This window comes from Macrobrachium nipponense, chromosome 7 (genome assembly GCF_015104395.2).
Source record: "Macrobrachium nipponense isolate FS-2020 chromosome 7, ASM1510439v2, whole genome shotgun sequence".
Classification (NCBI taxonomy): Eukaryota; Metazoa; Arthropoda; class Malacostraca; order Decapoda; family Palaemonidae; genus Macrobrachium; species Macrobrachium nipponense.
The window spans coordinates 44500568-44524035 of NC_061109.1; the positions used below are offsets into that span (position 1 = coordinate 44500568).

General features: G+C 36.1%; 1 protein-coding gene across 3 annotated transcripts in view; it reads left to right on the plus strand.

Annotated features, from left to right (window-relative positions):
- LOC135217695 (Kv channel-interacting protein 1-like) overlaps positions 1-23468 on the plus strand; it is a 65667-nt gene that overhangs the window by 26364 nt on the left and 15835 nt on the right. For all 3 annotated transcript variants that reach the window (XR_010315166.1, XR_010315165.1, XM_064253672.1), the window contains exons 2-3: positions 21185-21376; positions 22988-23061. Coding sequence is in view for 1 of the 3 variants with exons in the window: in XM_064253672.1 (XP_064109742.1) it covers positions 21185-21376; positions 22988-23061 (266 nt within the window). In the remaining 2 variants the exon portion in view is untranslated. The remainder of the gene's footprint in view (positions 1-21184; positions 21377-22987; positions 23062-23468) is intronic.

Sequence of the window (23468 nt, forward strand, 5' to 3'; positions counted from 1 at the left end):
GTGAACATGGGTGACGACAGAAACACACCAACACGATCCAAAGTCTGGCCCTGCGATTTGCTTGCAGCGAATGAGAAGGCCAGGTTGATGGGAAACTGCCTGCGCCGTAACTGGAACGGAAACAGGTTGTCCGAAGGCATCAGAGGAATCCGGGGGATGAACAGACGTTTGCCGGTTTGAGGGCCCGTTGCTATCACTGCTTCGATGACGTGGGAGTTTAGCTCCATAATGGTATACCTCGTTCCGTTGCAATGTTTATTGGCAGGATCGAAATTCTGAAGCAACGTTACCGGGCAGTACTTATTCAGCGTTATTTTGTGCACTGGCAGTCCCGATGGATTTAAGTTATTCAAAAATCTTGCGGATATTGATGATAATTTTCATCTTCTATTGTGTCCGAGCTGAAATATTCGCGACTTTCTCTGGGGAAGTTGTACAGAAATTATGTATGAAAAATCGTAAATTAACTAAGTCTACGGGAATAACCAGCCTCGTTTCACGGCCAGAAACAGCTCCGTTTCAGGGAATCCCTTCTCACCCCCACCCCCTACAAATGAGGGGGTTAGGTTGGATGAAACCCCATTACAAACCATCTTAGGGGTCCCCACCATAACCCTGCCAAGTTTCATGCCCCATCTGACCAGCCGTTTGGCCGTGATTAATGACAGACAGACAGACAGACAGACAGACATTACGCCCATTATAGTATGATTATTATTATTATTATTATTATTATTATTATTATTATTATTATTATTATTATTATTCAGAATATATGAAACATATTCGTATGGAACAAGCCCACGGGGGCCACTGACTTGAAATTCAAGCTTCTAATGCATGTGGTGTTCATTAGGAAGAGGTAAGACGAGGTAAAGGGAAATAAAGAAAGAAGACTCCACTTATAAAAAGGAATTAAATTGATAAACTAGCAAATACGTCAAAATGTATTAAATTGGAGTCGGAAATTTCTTGAAAGATATTAGTTGTGGAACATTTATTTAAAGACAAAAAGATGAGAGTATTTGTGTCTTGCATGATGTATGAGAAGACCTATTTTAGGTGGTCGGGGATATTAGCGATCCAGAATTGATTAGAATATTCATAGAATTTTAAGTATGTATAAGTGCACGATCCCTAAGAACGTACTATTTTTATTTTTAAATGATGTAAATGGAATTTTTATTTTATTTTATACCTGCATACCTATTTCTCGTGCTGATATAATTATGTCGCGTTAAAGGTACTTTGCAATCTCTCTCTCTCTCTCTCTCTCTCTCTCTCTCTCTCTCTCTCTCTCTCTCTCTCTCTCAAGCGTCTTGTTTATCAAATATACAATGTTCCTTTAACCTTCGTGCAATAAACCAGCAGACACCTAATTCATTATGTATTTTAATCAGCCTTTTTTTGCGGTTGAAACCTGTTTGTGGTTTACCGACCGTGAATTAAACTGGATGCCGGATTCAGACCCATGAATATTTCATGAGGAGCTAATGCGCCTACCATCCCAGTCTCTCCCCCCCCCCCCCCCCCTTCCCCACCCAATTCCCCAGCGCTTTTAAATGTCTGGCTGGAAAAGTAGTTGGTTGTAAAGCAAATTGGTGCTTTACTTAGTTCCTGGTACTTTATACAAATACACATCTATAGGTAAACGTGTATGTGTTCACATACTGTATACACGCACCTACTAAAGGTTTATATATATAATATGTGTGCGGGTGTGGGTGTTTGTGTGAATGTATGTATGTATGTATGTAATCAAAAGTCTCTTTGTAAATATGTATATAGAGGCTGTCACACGTCATTCCATTCACAGGAGGTAGAATTTGTAGTATCATTATTCGGAAAATCTTGCAACTTGAGTTCGTTTTCCCGCTGAAAGCTATTGAACTCTATAATGAATATTGTAAAGTCTCGCTCACCTAATGAATGGGTAGAAAAAAGTGCATTAGAATGTAAAATCGTTTTCCGTTTATAATACCATTAGGCATCAGTCGTCGTCAATGGATGAAACTTTGCTATCCACGTTTGAAACCCGTATACGACTTTACCTGTCTCTCGTTGAGTGAATTCAGCCCAGGAGGCTTTTGTCACCCAATCAATATGCGACGGCTCGATAGGCGGGGAGAAGGAAGGCCACTCCCGAATTTTAATTCATATCCCCGAGTTAATTTATTGGAAATTTATAAAGGCTATTAAAGTTCGCCTGATGTAGTGGACTTTATGATCTCCGTTGGGAAGAGAGAGAGAGAGAGAGAGAGAGAGAGAGAGGAGAGAGAGAGAGAGAGAGTGAGAGAGAGAGAGAGGAGTTGACATGTTTCTCTGAAGAACAAAACTGCTATGACGCAGGTGACGTTTCAGTTATTTAATATAAAGTTAATTCTGTTTTCTGTATTCAGCCTCTCTCTCTCTCTCTCTCTCTCTCTCTCTCTCTCTCTCTCTCAGCATTTATTTTTAATAATCAGAACAAAAGACAGTTCTTTTTAAAGAATGTTTCGTCAGCGAACGCTCAAAATGATTCCCAAAATATTTGAAGTAAATCGCTCTGAATCTTCCCTTCGCCATTAATGATGTGCTCGACTTAGTAAGAAATTGTATTGGTTTTTCCTTCCAAATTTTCCGAATGTCTCAGAAGAAGAAACATGGATTGTCGATAATGGTTTTTAAATATTGTTTGTGAAGTGGACGTGTCCTTTCTCGAAGATAACAATATGAAAATACGTCCCAGCCAGATCTTTAGATCAAATTGTTAGGCGCTGTGTCCCCAATTTATTGCATTCAGGGCAGTCGTAATAGATAAATGAAGCCACTTGTGAATTCTTTGCATTTATACAGAAAAATCTTTTACGTCTTTTAACCTGAGTTTTCGTCTTCCGTAGTTCAAGCCCATGAGACGACTAAGTTATTATCAACAAAGAAAAATCCCCTTCCGTTAGTATATATTGCAATACATTATTTCCGAGTTAGAGCGACTTGGATATTGAAGGACATTTGTAGGATTTGTAGGTGGGAGTCGGCTTCAACTTAGTACCCATACCTCTCTTCATGGTCCTGTGGGTTAAAGCGCGTCACTGTACGTCCTGAATTCATGGTTTCCGTGGTTCGAGTCCTAGAGTCGACCAATTTCTTTTCAACTAAAAAATTCCCCTTCGATTAACATATATGAAAATAGGTTAATTCCGAGGTAGAGCGAATTAGATATTGAAGGAGATTTGTAGCTTATTGCTTTTATATAATATATATATATATATAATATATATATTTATATATATATATATATACCTACACACACACACACACACACACATATATATATATATATATATATTATATATAGATATATATAATATAGTATATATTGTGAATACATATATGTGTGTGGTCCTGTGTGTGTATTGTATATAAAAACATCTTTATATTAGTATTTAAACATTGTTCCTTAGTAAAAGCCTTTATTTATCGCAAGAACGTTGACTAAAATATTACCCTATTCTGTCGTCACGTTCACTGAACTCTATACGGAGCCGTAAATTACCCCTGTAGATCAGACGGACGGTAGAAACGGTCCTGAGAAGGTTACAGGTAATTGGTAACATTTGTTTATCCTAAGGAGGGGAAACGATGACCTAAAATGACCTGTAATGTTCCAGGGTATTGTGTCAGTAATGACCTACGTCGCTACATGGCTTCTGTAGATCAGTCCGTGGCCTGCTAGTTCAAATTGGTTCTGATTCACGTTACGGTTAATCATCATGGAAATTCATCTCATCGTTTTCATTTCAGTAAGAGATTTTACATTCTCTCTCTCTCTCTCTCTCTCTCTCTCTCTCTCTCTCTCTCTCTCTCTCCAGTTTCATGTTTGTACCTCATTCCAAGTGTGCATATTTCTTGCACTTTCTAATGCATTTGATTTTTCTTACACTATTTCTGTTATTATTTCACTAACACAAAAACGTTTTCCTTATAATTGAATTATATATTGTCTCACACAAAAACTTTCTCCTTATAAATGAATTATTTATCGTCTCACACAACGTTCTCCTCATAATTGAATTAATTTTTATTCCACTTACACAAAAACGATTTCCTCATCATTGAATTATTTATCATCTCACTTACACAAAAAACGTTCTCCTCATAATTGAATTACTTATTATCCCACTTACAGGTAAACGTTCTCCTCATAACTGAATTATTTACTATTTCACTTAACAAAAACGTTTTCATCATAATTGAGATATTTATCATCTCACTCACAAAAATTAACTATGGACATTCCCCACATCTGTAGGCAACTGGCATACCCTTCTCAGTAACTTGATAACAAATGTCACTTCTGCGATTTCTCTCTAATTATTAATTATCCCTTGGACTCCTGCGTCGTAAACAAAGATTTTCCATTTAATGTCAGTATTGTACAACCTCTTAATGTTCACCCCCTCGACCTAGAACTATGTCTCCACTTATCACAGTTTCTTCGTTGTGTTATATTCTCTCGTCTTGTTATTCGTTAGCCGTCCTCTTTACGTTTCTTTCGATCCATGACACTAAATGTTATTAATTTGTGCCTCTTATCCGGACCTCTCTTCAGCTCTTTTATTTCGCTGTGTCGTTCCCCCATTACTTGTCTCCCCCTTTCTTTAGCTGTTCTTTTTGCAGTCTCATGTCCTCTTACTTACATCTTCTGTTACTAATTGTTATGTTGGTTTCTTTCGATCAGAAAACACATTTGCGACAAACTCAGTCTCATCTCTCACCAACAATTGCGTCTCTGACGTGTGAATAGGTGTATATTATGTGTGTATTGACGTTATTCCTACCGTTTACTTTAATGTGTACTGTACTATGCTTCTGTGCTTTGTGCACCGTGACGTTGGATCACCATCAGGTGGAAGCATTTGAAAACTGTCAGTTTAAAGCGGCGCTGTTCATTAGAGGCCAGATCACGTAGACAGCTCAAAACATGACGCCGCCGTCAGATTTCAAAAGTTTAAGGAGCTTAAAATAATTTATGTGGCAGCATGTTGCAATTATTGCAAGCTTATATTTAATCTGTTGATGACGTAAAACGTGTTACACCATCGTTTCACTTGGCTTTGTGGGTCACTCCGGATACTTTTCAGTCGAAACATTAAAATGCACCAACAGCCGGCAGAATCATTACAAAAATGATAACAGCTGAATTAAGCCGTGAAGTTAAACCTTTCCAAGTCATGCGATCTTGCGAAAATAATGGAATTAATAATAATGATCGATTTCTGATTGTCAAATGGGAAAGAGGGCTGGCGCCTTTATAAAAAATATATATTTTTAAATGAGGTTTTGTGTCAATGGAAGCAAAACCATGATGGTCTGAACTGATATGCAGTCGGTTGTGGACACCTTTCTGAAATTTGATGATCATTTTCTTCTGTTTAATGTGATGAGTCATTATGATCAAGCGAACTTATCATATAAACAAAAATTTTTTTCTCTCCCTCTACCTAATGTACCCAGACACTACCAATTTTTATATCTATTGGGAAAATATATTCCTCGTTTCCTATATATATATATATATATATATATATATATATATATATATATATATATATATATATAATATATATATATATATATATATATATATATATATATATATATATATATATATATATATATGTTAAGTGTTTTTAGTTGTTGCCAAATATATGCTCCCAACCCACACTGCGCCTTTCCCTCTTAGAGGTAAAGAGAAGGCTAAACAATATTGTGCACTTTTACCATGGCCACCGAGAGAGAAGGCCTAGCGGATTAAACGTCATCAGGGTTTTCCCAAGCAAAGGTAGTCCGACTGACCTAGACCTACGGTCAGTAAGACTACCTGCTTTAGTACTGCTCTAAATTCAGAAGGGGTCACACCGCTGATTTTTTTCGAGTGAGTTACCATCTTTTTTGCGTTATTTGTAGACCAAAAGGGATATTGATAGTGAACATAAGTTTGCGAGTGTTTCTGCGACGATGCCTTATCACTGTGTTGTCCCAAATTGCAAGGGGAATTACGAGACAGGGCCCCCCAAGGTCAACATATTTTCTTTCCCCAAGAATGAAGAACTCTCAGCAAGATGGATACGAGCCATAAAACGAGAAAGCTACACCCCGACCAAAATATAGCAAAGTGAGTATACAAAATACACTTGACATTTACCTCATTACTATTGAAATTATAATATCGTTTGTGGAATATTGGTGTAGTGTTTTGCTAATAAAATCAATATACGTAGCTTAGGAGGATCATGAACATACAGCTACATTTGCATTAATCACCATGATGTATTTATTTGTGATATTCGGACACTTCAATATTCGTTAATGGGCAATAGTTTTAATATACTGCAAATCTGTTTTCAGGTTTGCAGTTTACATTTCGTGCCAGAGGATGTTATATGGGAAAAATCCTGTTATGACAAAATTACTGGCACAACCTCAACTACAAAACTGAAAATACCACAACTTCGTGAAGGTGCCATTCCATCTCAGTTACCTAACTGTCCCTCGTATCTGTCCGGGCCATCGCATCGAAGAGAATCTCCAGATTCGAAGAGAGCAAGGAAGGAGCAATCAGCGATGCAGGCTGCAATAGCAGAGAGTGTTGCAATAGACGTTTTGTATACAAATTCTAGGCTATTCAGTTCTGTTGATGAACTTGTTGGGAAGCTACAGTTTTTAGATACTCAGTATTGGACTTTGATAAAAAATAATGAGGGACTTTCAATTTGTCGTGTTGCGCAATTCCCGTACCCAAAAATAATTTTATCCCTAATGATAAAGAATAACTGCGAAGTGCAAGCTTTCGTTCAAGACACTGAAGTAAATCGATTAGGGGACTCAAGATTTCCCGTAGAAAGTTCATGATACTAAATACACTTGAAAAGATATTGGATAACTTAAGTAGAGCGGATAGCTATAAAAGAGTTCAAAAACTTGCAACAGCATTAGTGTTTATTCAGTTGGTGATTTCAGTATCCATTCTTTTAGATGAACCATCATTCAAACATTCTACCGTACTGAAATTTGTTTGTGAACAACTGCATTTAATGACTCTTAATAAGTTGGATTATTCATCTGAGTTAGTGATATTTTCCTCTCTTTCTATAATTGTTCTCCCCAGGGATACAGGCTCTTGAGAGATAAGAAATTTCTTATATTACCTAGCTACTCCACTATAAAAAGGGTGTTTGTTTCAAAAAAATTCAGTCCGACCACGGAACAAGATGATACAAATTTCTTGATGTACATCAAAAATAAGTATAAATCATTATTGCTCAATGACAAAGTAGTGATCCTGATGGTTGATGAAATTCATCTTAAACCATATTTTGATTATAAAGGGGGAAATATTGTTGGCTCAGCCTTTGATAGCAGCGAGGCTGCAACAAGCGCATTTGTTTTTATGTTAAATAGCGTACGGTCAAAATTCAAGGACGTTGTGCATATTATTCCTACTAAGTGTATGAAAGCCCAAACTTTGCATAATATATTGAAGAAAATAATCATTGGATTGGAAGAAATAGGCTTTACAGTATTCTGTGTTGTGACCGATAACAATGCCATTAATGGAAAAGCTTATGTCATTTTTTATTTTTGCCCCACCACCCGGACCAAAATTTATCAATTGTGGTATCATCCATTCCTAGTCAGAGTGGTAGGCCTCTCTTCTTTATGTATGATTCCGTACATTTGTTGAAATGTATAAGAAATAACTGGGTAGCCCAAAAAGATACGAACCAAACAATGAAGTTTCCTCCCTTCTCTATTGAAAATATCGTACAAACACAACTTTACTATGCACCTTTTAGTACTTTGAAGAAACTTCAAAAAGTAGAGGATGGCTCACTTTTGAAACATTCATATAAGCTCTCGTTAAAAGCATTGTCTCCCTCAAGCTTTGAAAAACAAAATGTTAATTTAGTATTACAGATATTTAATGAATATGTGATTCAGGCATTGCTAACTGTGGGTAAAAATCACTGCTTACCTTATTTTGCACACGTCTCTGAATATATAAAGATTTTTTATACTTGGTGGAAAATAATGAATGTAAAAAGTCCATTTAAAGGAAAAAGACTGAATCACGAATATGCCACTCCCATGACTAATAATAGCGACGACGCAAAGTTTCAGTATCTGAAAGATTTTTATGCTTGGCTGGAAATTTGGGATGAAACTAAAGAATTCGGGGGTGGGGACATTAACAAAAGAGACGTTCACAGCATTGAAACATACAACCAATGCGATGTTAGAGGTAACAAAGTACTGCCTGACTGAGTTACATATGGAGTATGTGTTGACAGGGAAATTTCAAACTGACAATCTCGAGTCTAGGTTTGGGCAATATCGACAGCTTGCAGGTGGCCACTACAATATTTCTGTACGGCAGGTGTTTTAATGTGAAAAGAAGCTGAGGATGATGTCTGTTCTTAAACAAAAATTACCATTCCATGACAGAGCAGTACATGTAGCCATTAATGACGAAATTATTGGAATGATTTTAGAAACCACTCATACTGTAAAAGGTACTCTGCGTGACATATCTTTGCAAGTAACACAGAACGATATTGACAATTGCAAAGGGGTATTTCCAATAATAACATATTTAGCAGGCTACTGTTGTTATTCTGTTTACAAAAAAGGGAAATGTAATTCTTGCAAAGAAATGATCACTGGAGCGCATGATGAGGAGATCTTTCCAGAAAATCACAGATATCTTTTGGGAATTAGTAGGGGCTCTTTATTATATCCTCATGATACGGCAGCAAATATTGTTATGTACTGTTATATAATAATCAATAAATTAACACAAATACCTCAATTCAGAACTTGTAATGACCAGAGAAATTTTGCCTCAGCACTCATATATAATATTCTTGTAGACGATGAGGCTCTGTTTCCAAATGAATTTTGCGACTCAGGACACAGCACTGAACAGATAGAGAAAATGATGATATGGGCTTCTACAAATGTATTAATGAATAATTATTGTTGTCAGGAAAATAACTCGATTGTAGCAAGCAAAAACTTAACCAAAAAAAGAAAGTTGGAGACTGTTACGAAAAAATAATACTTCCAGCATTTCAAATAATAATTTAGAGAGTAAATTATCATTATTTTTTTATTTTTGTTTATTCCATATTTATAGCACCAATTTATGATTATGATTATGCTTTGTAAAGTCACTGCTTCTTTTTGTTTACTTACATGTATATAACTTATCTTGATGTACTATTTTTTTTACTAGCATTATAATTCTATCATCCTTAAACTACTTCTTTTATTTATCATCCATAAATTAATTCTTTTATATATCAACCACAAGTAATTTCTTCTATTTCCTATGAATGATTATCAATTATACCATAGGAAGTCAAGAGAGCATCACAAATGTTTAAGAAAGTTTATCCGAGATGCGGATTAAAGCACAACCATCGGACTACCTTCCCTGCTTCGCGCCCCCATCGAGCCGGCCTTCTCTCTCGGTGGCCATGCTTTTACTCCATGTTTACTCTTGTCGCTTACAGCCACTTGACCCCATTTCTCAAAAGGAAATGAAAAGGAGAGAGAGAGGAGAAGGAGAGAGAGGATTTGAGAGAGACGAGAGAGAGAGAGGAAGAGAGAGAAGAGAGAGGAAGAAAGAGAGAGAGAGAGGTAGGTTTGGTTACTAGCCCCAACCTGTATGAATCCCTGTATTTATTTATTTTTTAAATTTTATTTATTTATTTACTTATATATTTATTTATTTTATCTATATATATATATATATATATATATATATTTTTTTTGCGCAGATGCGGCTATTGTTGTTGTCATTGCTGCTGTTTTGTCCCAGTTGAGAACGTTTTAATTTACTGTGGTAAAAAAGCATTTCATCAGAATTCGACGACATAGGGGGATAGTGCCGTCAGTGCACCTCACACTGTGCACTGTGGGCATTATTTAAAGCTGTTCTTCACAGCGTCCCTTTGGCCCCTAGCTGCAACCCCCATCATTCCTTTTACTGTACCTCCTTTCATATTCTCTTTCATCCATCTTACTTTCCACCGTCTCCCAACACTTGTTTCATAGTGCAATTGCGAGGTTTTCTCTCTGTTACACCTTTAAAATCTCCTTTACGCGCTGCTTCCCTCGCTGAATGACCTAATAGGTCCCAGCGTTTGGCCTTTGTCCTAGATTTTATATTCCAATCTCAAATCAGAATTCGAATGTGCCTGAATAGACTCCAGTTGTAAAGTGGACAAAAATATTCAATTTGATCGCGCATTTGCTATCTAGACCTTGCTATCGCCGTAATACGTCGGAAAAATTTGGTTTTACTATAGTAGATTCACATCAACCGTGCATTTGATGTCTAGGCCCGTCCCTTACGACAGTCCTGATTGGCAGTTGATAAGCCAATCGCAGGGCTGGAAACTCTCAGTCTCTCTCGAAAGTTCACATGGGCAGGATGTATGTTCCACCTCTCCTCAGGGCTACGTTTGAAAAATGTATCCCTCAGGAGAGGGGGAACATACAACCTGCCTATGAGAGCTCTCGAGAGAGAGACAGAGAGTTTCCAGCCCTGCGATTGGCTTATCAACAGCCAATCAGGAGCGTCGTAAGAAACGGGCCTAGACTTTAAATGTACGGTTGATGTGAATCTACTATAGTACTACTACTACTACTAGTAGTAGTAATGGTAGTGTTCACAGCGAAGCTCACAGATTCTGAATAAGAAATTGAATTTCCCTGTAAAAAGAATACGGGAGTAGCACAAGTAGGAGTGAGTGTGTTGTCTGTAAAATGGAAAGGGTCGATGTGTCGTTTGTCGGACTTTTTGTAGACGGAAATTCAGAAATGGAAATAGGAATCCGGCAGTGACTGCTTTATACATACATATACATATATATATATATATATATATATATATATATATATATATATAATATATATATATACATAGCCACATCTTAAAGCAAATTGTATATATGCCTAATTATATATGCATATATATATATATATATATATATATATATATATATATATATATATGTGTGTGTGTGTGTGTGTGTGTGTGTGTGTGTATGTGTGTGTGTATCTATTCATACATACATTCATATATATATATATATATATATATATATATATATATATATATATAAAACACACGCACGCGCGCACACATACATTATATATCTATATATATATATATATTATAATATATTATAAATATATATATTAATATATTATATATCTATATATAATTTCTATAGATATAATTGTATGTATACGCTTGGTCAACTTTTATTCCTTCCTCCAGCTCTACGACAACATTAAATATCGCATGTTTTAGCGATAGATCGTCAGTATATGTGTGTATAGATATACTGTATGTACATATGTGTGTATGTACGTATTTAAGTGTGTGTACATGTAAGGTTGTACACGGCAACTTGGAGGGTACATCATGAGCAAATAAGACCTTTTTAGCCTCTCCTATGTCACGAAAGGATTCTCCGAAAGGGGAATTCTCAGGAAATAAAAATTGTTTAACCTTTTATCCTTGGAGGGCAAGATTAATCCGGGGACAGCATAGGTAGACCTATTCTTGGAGAAGAGGCCAAACATAATTTAGTTTCATTCCTCCTCCTCCTCCTCCTCCTCGGGTAAATTTGATTATCCCAAGGAAACGAAAAATATCATGTTTCAAACGCGAACTAAAAGTGATTTGTTTCTAAAAGACTAAAGAAAAACCTGATTTTCTTTCCCTCTGTTCATCATAAAAAAAAGAAATTCGGCATTTTGAAGCTTCTGGGCTAAAGAAGTGAATCTTGTGGTTTGAAATGTTTGCTTAACACGGAGAGAGTTCTTGTTTAGTCCTTACGGTCTGCTCTGTGAGCAAGAGCCCGTGCTGGCATAAGGTCAGCTAAATCTAAAACAAAAATAGGTTTTGTTTGCATCTGTTGTTTCCTTGTCTTGAGTCTTTATATTAGTTATGGAAGAATCCCTTTTGAGATAGTCTCATCTCTCTCTCTCTCTCTCTCAGGATTTACGAGAATTCCGGACTTACCTGTAAAATCATTATTTGCAGTGCATCCCTGTGACGTCAGTATATATAGCCTATAGTAGATTCACATCAACCGTGCATATGATGCCTAGGCCAGTCCCTTACGACGACGCTCCTGATTGGCTGTTGATAAGTCAATCGCAGGGCTGGAAACTCAGTCTCTCTCGAGAGTTCACATGGGTAGGATCTATGTTCCACCTCTCCTGAGGGAAGACATATCCCTCAGGATAGTTAGAACATACATCCTGCCTATGTGAACTCTCCAGAAATTGGCTTATCAACATCCAATCAGCAGCGACGTAAGGGACTGGCCTAGGCCTCAGATGCACGGTTGATGTGAATCTACTATAGTCAGTCAGTAGTCGTATGGACATGAAGCTGATCAGAAGTTCCAGAAAATCATTAACACCGAGCTCAAACTATACGTAAAATTATTATATAGAATAGAAAAGTGTTCATTGACCATTGGGTGTAGGATACCATGACATTTGCGCTTATATGAAATTTCATTAGCATGATTATGTCTTTGACTCAATAAGGCATGAATATCAATATGCAGATGTCAGTATTTGACTTTATTTTACTATGCATTGTTTAATCACATAAACTATAGGCTATTTAGTCAAATATCAATACCAGAAATGGCAGTTTGGCTTATGCTTAAAAAAGGATCTAAGAATTACTCATTTCCAACCTCTTGATATAGTCAAGTAGTCTTCGCCAAATAATTATCCATACCAAAATGCACTGTGAGAGAGAGAGAGAGAGAGAGAGAGAGAGAGAGAGAGAGAGAGAGATCTACTGCTCTCATCATGTGAAAAAGAGAGCACCTCGGAAAACCAAATGGAAAAATTTCCCTAAAAGAATTGGTTGGGAGTCCCTTAAGGATTAAGAAGGAGTGGAGAAAATGGAAAGGACTTCAAAGAATCCTAATCATCCTCTCAAGTCGAACCTCAAAAATGCAGGCGATCGTTATCCTCCTCTGCCATTTGGACACAGGACCTTCCTCCATGAGCGCTCATTCGTTCAAATGGGTCGCTCTTTTGGGTAATTGGGACCCGTTTTCTTCTCTCGTCATGTTAGAGCCAATTGATTTAAGCAGCTCGCTCGTTCCATCTTGAGTAGGCAGAAAATCTCCAGTGTCCCATTTCGAGAATATATATATATATATATATATATATATATATATATATATATATATATATATATATATATATATATATATAATCAGAGGAAGACGGACGAAAACCACACATCACTAGGCTGTCTTTTTTTTATTATTTTGCCGACGTTTCGTAATTATTTACAGAATTACATCTTCTGGGCTGCACATAAGAAAAGATAAAAACATAAAAAAGTTAAAGGTATAGTCTAAAAGTTATTTAAAATACATTAGAGTAAAAATGAAATAGATAAAAATAAAAATAAAAACACAACCAACCTAGAGGTGAGACAGCAAGGAACTAAATGGAAGGAAACCACCACAGTACGAACTTATGCTAAATACAATTGACTCGCAGATGTATGGGTGTTTAATGATGGTACGAGTTGTTTTATAAACAACGACTCAAGGATTGTTAACTCTTGTGGTTTGGTAGTATGACCGATTACACCGAAATCTTTGTTGTCAATGTAGGTTTTACATTGTTTTGCATGGTTCCTGATATTGGAGTGCTCTGGGTTTGAGATTCTGCTCCCTGTGCGGAAACTGATTCCCCGATGTGAATCGATGCGCACCTTAAGTAGTCGACTGGTGGATCCCACGTAAATCCCTGAAATACATTTAGGGCAAGTATATTTGTAGATGACACCAGAAGACATATAAGGACACAGCTGATCTTTTATCTTAAAAAAGGAGCCTATATTAAGAGGATTTTTGGGAATTAATTTGACTGATATGGCTGGGAAATGGTCATGAATAATTTGTGTGAATCTTTTTTGAAAAGTTAGGTCATGGATATATGGAAAGGTTGCATAGAAACTCATTTTTGGTACAGTTGGAACGTCAGGTTTTTTAGAGAAATGTCTATTTAGTAATTTATTCAATTTTCTATATACTAACCTAGGTGGGAAACAGTTACCTTTAAAGAAATTAACTAGAAATAGAATCTCATTGTGAAAGGCATTCCAGTTAGATGAGAGGACTAGTGCTCTATTAAGGAGGGTAAAAATGGAATTAACCTTAAAATTAAAATAACAACTACTATAAAAATTAGATCCGAGTCCTGTAAAAGTTTTCTTTCTAAAACTCGTGGTGTTAAAAGAGTTGTCTTGTCTATACACTTGAACGTCCAGAAATGACAGACAGTTGTTCTCCTCTTTTTTTCTATTGTAAATTTCATGTTCTGGTGAAGTGTATTTACGTAGTCGAGGAACAGGTCAGCCTCGTATTCACCCTTGAAGAGAACAAACGTATCATCAATAAGTTATTTCGCATCACAAATTAAACGAATGTCTATTCTTTATATATTTGGAAATATTGATTAGTGAGGTTTTCTCAGTGGTAATATTATTATTCAGAAAGTGAACCCTACTCATATGGATCAAACTCGCATGGGACATTGACTTGAAATTCAAACTTCCAAAGAATATAGTGCTCATAAGGAAGAGAAAGTAAAGAGAAATACATAAAGAATATATCTCACTTATTACAAAAATTTTTTTTGATAAATTGAGGAATGAAATGGCAATATTCTGTTCACTGACGTTTTCCATTTGCAGATGCTGTTTGTCCCTTGGGATAACCAGCTTTTGCCTACTTCGTAGTTCTTTAGGGTATAATTCTGTGGTTCTAGAACTGGCTTCATGCAGATCCAACTAAAATGAACAGAACAGAGAACGAAAAATAGAAACGTGCAGAGTTTTGCGGGGAGACCAGTACTCCATGTAATTGGGCCCCAGAGTGTGGGCTCGCTAAAATTACGCCTGTTTGTAAAATTCGTGTACAGGATGCTTACATTAATTAGTACAAATATATATATATATATATATATATATAGTTAATATATATAGTATATAGTATGTATGTATATATATATATATATATATATATATATATGATATATATATATATATTATATATATATATATTATATGTATATATATACATATATATATAGCTATATATATATATTACATATATATATACATATATAATATACATACACAGACGCATAACGTTATATATATACATCGAGCTACAAATGTCCTTTAATAAGATCGGGTTCGGTTATCAACTTTTGTAACCTCACTTGTTGGTCGAGTCAATAATGTCACTGGAATCCTGACTTCTCCTAAGCCCTCTGGGCGCTGGTTCGAACCCACGAGAGGATGAAATTGTTATCAACTAAAAAAATTCTCCTTCGGTTAACATATATGAAAATATATCAATTCCGGGGTAGAGAGAATTGGATATTAAAGGACATTTGTCCTTTATATGAATCACGGTATATTTATATGAATCACGGTGATGTGATAAAAATTCATATATATATATATATATATATATATATATATATATATATATATATATATATATATATATATATAGTTTAAAAGGCCTATAAAAACTCTGTTAACACAAAGTAATCGAAATATACGGCTTTCTCCTGTTGGTAGCATTCTTATGTGCTTTTTAAACTTTTATAGGGCTTTGTTAGATTACAGTAATACATTCATATATATATATATATTATATATATATATATATATATATATATATATATATTTACATATATATATGGGTGTGTATTGAAAGAGTGACATTTCGAAAGAGTGACATAACAAAAGAGTGACAAACCTGAACAAAAAATCATAAGAGTGACATAACAAAAGAGTGACAATTCTGGAAAAAAAATTCAAGAGTGACAAATATGAAAATATGCAAACTTAACAGAAAAGTGACAAGTTAGCAATATATTATCGGGATCTTAAAGAACTCTCACTCACTCACTCACTCACACACACACACACACACACACATAAACACACTCTCTCTCTCTCTCTCTCTCTCTCTCTCTCTTTGACTTAATGATTGTTATAACTACGAAATAACAGTAATGGTTGTTGATACTTGTACTATCTTCACAGCACTTACATCTCTTAGAATAGCAGTTGTTCGAAAATGTCTAGGTGAAGGCTACATTCTAAAATATTTTCAAGAAACTGTTTTGTTGTCTGATAGCTTTTGGCTGGATTAGGTGTTCCTTAGAGAGCATATTGTATTTTCACATCGTCTTGCCCATAATGGATGAATACAGTTTTGCCACATCCCAAAAAGGAAAAGAAAAGCTAGTCTTCAGAGAGCACATATACCGACATCAGAGGTCCCGAGGTCAGAATCATTATTTCCGGTGCGAGGACAAAAATTGTGGTGGTGCTGCAACACTTCGTGGAGTTTCGCTTTTATTAAATGAACAAGGTGGCTCGATATCCGGAGGAAAGGCACATAATCATGCACCGCTTGCTGGGAGAAAAGAGATACTACAATCTATTGCAGAACTTAAAGGCCAGGCTAGGACTTCAAATGCAACACCAGCGGCAATTATACAAGAAACTAGACAGAATGTAGATATAAACTATGGTTCTGAAATGCCATCTGCATCAGCGATGAGGCAAACTATCCATCGTATACGTAAAAAAGAATTTCCAGTGGAAGCAGAATCTGCCATAGATCTGGTAATCCCAAATAAGTGACAGGTTACCCATACAGGAGAGAGAAACTTCCTTTTGTTTGATACAAAAACCGAGAGTGAGGGTTTGGAAGCAGAAATCGAGGATGAAGAGGTACAGGAAAGAATCATAGCTTTTGGCAGTGAAAAGATTAGCCGACTCAAATATCTGGTTCCTGGATGGAACATTTAAGACTTGCCCTCGACAATTCTATCAGATATACACTATCCATAACATATTCCACGGGCAAACTTTCCCAGCTGTATATGCGTTGTTGCCTGGGAGAACTACACAAATATATTTATCAATGCTAGAACATTTACTTTCAGTTGCCGAAGCAAAAGGAATTCAACTAATTCCTACAGTCATCATGGCAGATTTTGAATGATCTTGCATCAAAGCTCTCCAAGAAAAATTTCCCGATGCTACAATCACCGGATGCTTTTTTCACCTGTGCCAAAGTATATACCGAAGTATTCAAAAGCATAACCTTGTTGATGCTTACAAAAATGATGGAAATTTAGCTTTAAGCTTACGAAGATTGGCTGCCCTAGCATTTTTACGGCCTGATGAAATCCATGATGCGTATTTAAGTCTCTTAAATGACATTCCAGATGAAGCTGAGCCAGTCCATAAATATTTTGGAGACTTATGTGCTAGGGAGGCGTATAATTCCACGAAGAGGAAGAGGAAGGCCAAGACAAAATCATGTACGTCATCCTCCACGATTTAATCCTACTATATGGAGCATTCATCACTTGCAACGACACAATCTTCCAAGAACAAATAATTGTGTAGAAGCTTGGCACAGGAGATTTGACACAGTAGTTGAGCGTTACCATTTGGGGGTATTCTCAATGATTAGGGAGTTTACGAAAGATGATCATCGCACAGACTAAGAGGTACAACGTCTAACATCAGGCATTACTCCGATTAAGAAGTAGAAAGAACAAATTCAAAGAGAGAATAGACTCGCAACAGTATTAAGACAGGGACAAGTCTCTTTGAATGAATACGTCAAGGGAATTGCTCACAATTTACTCTTAGGTACAAGTAATGGGGCTAGCAACTTAGAGGAAGACACTGATGAAGATTGAAAACAATAATTTGATTTTAATGTTTTGTTTACAAAAATGTTAATATTTAAAGCAATTTTATGTGTACATTTTTTTCGCATGTCATGATTTAAACATTTTTAGTTATTTTATGTTCAAAAAAGAAATAAATATTTTAATCACAGAACAAAAGAAATGAATATTTAATCTCTGAACCTGTTTTAGTACCCCGTGCATTCCAATAATCTAGTGTTAAAAAAAGGAAATTTTGTCAAAAAAGAAATAAATCTTTTAATCACAGAACAAAAGAAATGAATATTTAATCGCTGAACCTGTTTTAGTACCCCGTGCATTCCAATAATCTAGTGTTAAAAAACGTCATTTTGTCACTCTTATGTTGTCACTTCTGATCTGTCACTCTTCTGAGCGGCTCCCATATATATATATATATATATATATATATATATATATATATATATATATATATATATATATATATATATATATATATAATATATATAATGGACAACGATGTTCATATACTTTATATATTCATACATGTACTCTTCTGTCATAGACTTATACCGCGTGAATTTACAAATATGTTCTTCCGATTGTCTGTCTGTCAGAAAGGTTAAGCAATGTTGCGTCTGGACAGTACTTAGATTGGTGAGCACCAAAATACGCCAGACGCCCCCCTGGGGCTAACACCTCTCAAAAAAGAAAAAAAAAAAAGACGACTTAAACAGGGTGGGTAATACCCACAGGCGTCTTCCTCACTAGGAAGCAAAATTATCTGGTAAAAGAAAAATGTTGGGAAGTTCATACGCTCAAACATGCATTGCGCATGTACGTGGCACTGTGTTATCTTGATTATCATCCGGGCAAAGCTAAAAGGGTTTATTTTAGGCGATAAAGTGTTTTGCATTATTGCCCCCCAAAACGGTGATTTTTTTTGTAGCTGCAATTGGAACCTTTTGAATGGACAAAAGCGTCATTATGTGGATGCTTTTATGCAAATGCTCTTTTCAGGAGGTAGAATGCAGAGTTATTCATTAGGGCCATTGAAAAATGAATTTGAATTTGAAATGTTGGGAATTAAAGGGTACCTAGGGGTGCTTATGGAATATAAATTTGTCTGTTAGAATATATATATCTGATATATCTATATATATATATATATATATATATATATATATTATATGTATATATATATATGTGTGTGTGTGTATGTATGTGTGTGTGAATTATTATTATTACTATTATTATTAATTGTGGAGAACAACTGTATGTTTTGGGGCTTAGTTAGCCATATGTAAAAGGGCAGTTAGTCTTGGAATGGGACAAATAAATAAAGATAGTGCCGATGATTGTGGAAAGGTGTAGATCCAGGGCAGAGGTAGTACTTATTGTGTCAGGAAAACTTGAGGTAGTACTTATAGTGTCAGGAAAACTTGAGGTGGTACTTATAGTGTCAGGAAAACTTGAGGTGGTACTTATTGTGTCAGGAAAACTTGAGGTGGTACGTATAGTGTCAGGAAAACTTGAAGTGGTACTTATTGTGTCAGGAAAGCTTGAAGTGGTACTTATTATGTCAGGAAAACTTGAAGTGGTAGTTATTGTGTAAGGAAATCTTGAGGTGGTACTTATAGTGTCAGGAAAACTTGAAATGGTACTTATAGTGTCAGGAAAACTTGAAATGGTACTTATAGTGTCAGGAAAACTTGAAATGGTACTTATAGTGTCAGGAAAACTTGAAGTGGTACTTATAGTGTCAGGAAAACTTGAAATGGTACTTATAGTGTCAGGAAAACTTGAAATGGTACTTATAGTGTCAGGAAAACTTGAAATGGTACTTATAGTGTCAGGAAAACTTGAGGTGGTACTTATTGTGTCAGGAAAACTTGAAATGGTACTTATAGTGTCAGGAAAACTTGAAGTGGTACTTATAGTGTCAGGAAAACTTGAAATGGTACTTATAGTGTCAGGAAAACTTGAAGTGGTACTTATAGTGTCAGGAAAACTTGAAATGGTACTTATAGTGTCAGGGGAAACTTGACCTTGAATGGTACTTATAGTGTCAGGAAAACTTGAGGTGGTACTTATTGTGTCAGGAAAACTTGAGGTGGTACTTATAGTGTCAGGAAAACTTGAAGTGGTACTTATAGTGTCAGGAAAACTTGAGGTGGTACTTATATTGTCAGGAAAACTTGAAGTGGTACTTATTGTGTCAGGAAATCTTGAGGTGGTACTTATAGTGTCAGGAAAACTTGAAGTGGTACTTATAGTGTCAGGAAAACTTGAAGTGGTACTTATAGTGTCAGGAAAACTTGAAGTGGTACTTATTGTGTCACGAAAACTTAAAGTGGTACTTATTGTGTAACGAAAACTTGAGGTGGTACTAATAGTGTCAGGAAAACTTGAAGTGGTACTTATTGTGTCAGGAAAACTTGAGGTGGTACTTATTGTGTCAGGAAAACTTGAAGTGGTACTTATTGTGTCAGGAAAACTTGAGGTAGTACTTATAGTGTCAGGAAAACTTGCAGTGGTACTTATAGTGTCAGGAAAACTTGAGATGTGCGAAATAGTACAAATGTGTTTATGGAAGGAGTGTCTGAGTCAGATTCATTGTTGAAAAAAAATAAAAGCTGAGAGATTTTTGGAGAGTCTGAGCCTGTGCTAGGCTGGCTTTGGAAAATATAAAAGGGTGGTTGTGCTTGGTGATTTAAATGCAAAGGTACGTGACGGAGAAGAGAATGTTGCTGGTGTCATGGAGTTCCTGGAGTAAATGAAAATGGCGAGTCCTGTGTCCAAAGAAGAATATACATAAGTATACATGAAAAGAAGGATGGGAAAAGACTTTTTTTAATTCGTGTGATGGTACAGAGTAAATGGATAGGTAAGTTGATGGTGCAAGGTGAGACGGGAAACAACTAAATGTATATCCCATCACAGGTTCTTCTTAAATGAGCCGTAAAACCATATATGCTGGCTAAACAAGGTACCACACCCTGAGCATTCTTTTTAGGAAATAGCAAAAATAATTAAACTATGAAAATAATATTTTTCTATTAAGATGGAGTTAGATATATAAAATAATACAAATTAAACATTCGGCCTAAAACTATTATTTTAACTCTATCTCTCCCTCTCACTCTCACGCTCACTGTCACTCTCTCTCCATGCCAACAGACGCCGAATTCGAGATCATAGGGCAAGAGCCCCGATAATTAATCTATGAAAATGAACATGATTTTATAAAAATGCAGTTAGATATATAGATTAATGCAAAGTAACCATTCGGTAAAATTATTATTTTTACTCTATCTCTCCCTCGCACTCTCACGCTCACTCTCACTCTCTCTCTCCATGCCAACAGACGCCGAGTTCGAGATCATAGAGCAAGAGCCCCGCTACAGACCCGAGGACATCAACGCCCTCTGCAGAACGACGCACTTCACGCGACCGGAACTGCAGCGCCTCTACAGGAGTTTCAAGGACAGGTGCCCCACGGGAGTCGTTACCGAACACGCTTTCAAGGAGCTTTATTTTCAGATGTTCCCTAAGGGAGGTGAGTGACTTGGAGAGCGATCCCTGATAGGCATTATTAAGAAGAGTTCGGGGAACCTTTGAGGATTTCTTTTATGTCTATTTTCCTGATTCTCTCTCTCTCTCTCTCTCTCTCTCTCTCTCTCTCTCTCTCTCTCTCTCTCTCTCTCTCAAGCACAGCATAGAATATATATATATATAAAAATATATATATATAATATATATATATGAGAATTTACCTAATCATGTAGCCAGGTTCCTTCATCTTCTTCATAGGAGGTTGACAGTTCTAGTATAGGTAATTCACTGTTTGTTATAAATTTAAAACAATGGAATTATTTTCAAGTAAAGTAAGTATGAAAAGGTAACTACAACGACGCCACTGTTTTGAGGTAATGACAAGTTTTTTTTCTTCTTCTTCTTTTTAGTATATCCTAAAATCTTCCCTTATGCTTTTAACCTTTTCCCTTCAAACCACGCCCTTAAAAAAGAAAAAAAAAGTCCCAAATGCTCCTGCAAATTGGGCTTGCAATCTGTGCTCCTTTTGGTAAGTTAATTTACTCTGGACTTTCCTGTTGGCCATACCCCGTCCACATCCACTCCAGGGGTTAGATTATCATTTACATTTTTTCTCATGACCAGTTAATTGGCTAATGGCGGAAGCTTGGGATCAGGCGATGGTTTTTTTCGTAAACATTTCTCTCTCTCTCTCTCTCTCTCTCTCTCTCTCTCTCTCTCTCTCTCTCTCTCTCTCTGGAGAATTTTGTGAAATAGTGCATGGTGTGCAACTCTGACAAACCTGCAAGGGGCGACTTCTTGCAAATTATCTCTTCTCTCTCTCTCTCTCTCTCTCTCCTCTCTCTCTCTCTCTCTCTACATGTCTATCTATCTATCTTTCTGTCTGCTGTAATTGTATAACATAGTCTGCCTTCCCCGTGCATATATTAGTTGACCATACTTATTTAGTAAAGCAATTTTGAATCCCTCTGGTATACTGACGCCGTAATGGTTTAGCAATTAATTTTTTTATCTAATATGTGTCAGTTTTACTAAGTAGTACATTTATTTCTTTTGCTTTTCTGTTGTCTTAGTGCAGACTTTAATATTTTATAATGTCCATTTTTATCTAATATGTATTAGTTTCATAAGGTAATGCACTTATTTCCTTTGTTTTTCTGTTGTCTGATGCTTGAGATAATTGCATGAAGGATCTGATCTCCAAGGAACAGTAAAATAACAAGTTAATGAGTTTCATGACGTTCTTCGTTTGCTTTCAGAATGGACAGTCAATTGTCATCTTGCCGCAATTTTCTTCATATTTTGAAGGATCTCCATAAGTAATTTTGCTACTTAATTGATATGTGTCTTCTTAAGCGAGACTTCCTTTATCGATAAACACAGACTTTCGTAAAAAATTTTTATGGAAATTTTACATTTTGGAGTTTCCTCCGCTTTAAGCTTCCACAAAAATTGGAGACTTCTCGTCTGCCCTCGTCTGATTTCGTCAGAAAAGGGTACAGAAATCTGGTTGGAATTTTTTTTTTCTTAATTCTTCCTCGTATAAGATATTCCTAAATTTTTCATCCCAGGTTGTCTAATGTTTACCTAACTTATTGTTCTTTCTTCTCCACAGCCAGTCTGAGCAAATACCCACACTACGTGTTCAACAACCTCGATAAGGAGAACACCGGGGTCATAAATTTCGAGGTAAGGCTGTTTGTTTTGCCTAATCAAGTGGCTTCTTTGCATATTTCATGGAGGAGGAAGAAGGGTTCACCTCTCTCTCTCTCTCTCTCTCTCTCTCTCTCTCTCTCTCTCTCTCTCTCTCTCTCTCTTTTTAAATTGCAACGTGACCGGAAGGGCAATCTTTGCCGGGGATTAGATACTGCTCTGTGATAATGTCGACGGAAACGGAGACTTTGTTTTATTAGGAGATATTTTTAAGATTCCTCTCTGCTGAATTGCAGTGCCTTGTGAAATTTAATTTGACGTATAAATGATATAATGAAGAGATGTTAATATGCAATAAAAAAAAAAGTCAAGGGTCGATGGGGTATTTTTAAAGTTTGTTGAATTTCTGAACGTGAAAGATAGCAGAGGGGCCGGGTTGAATG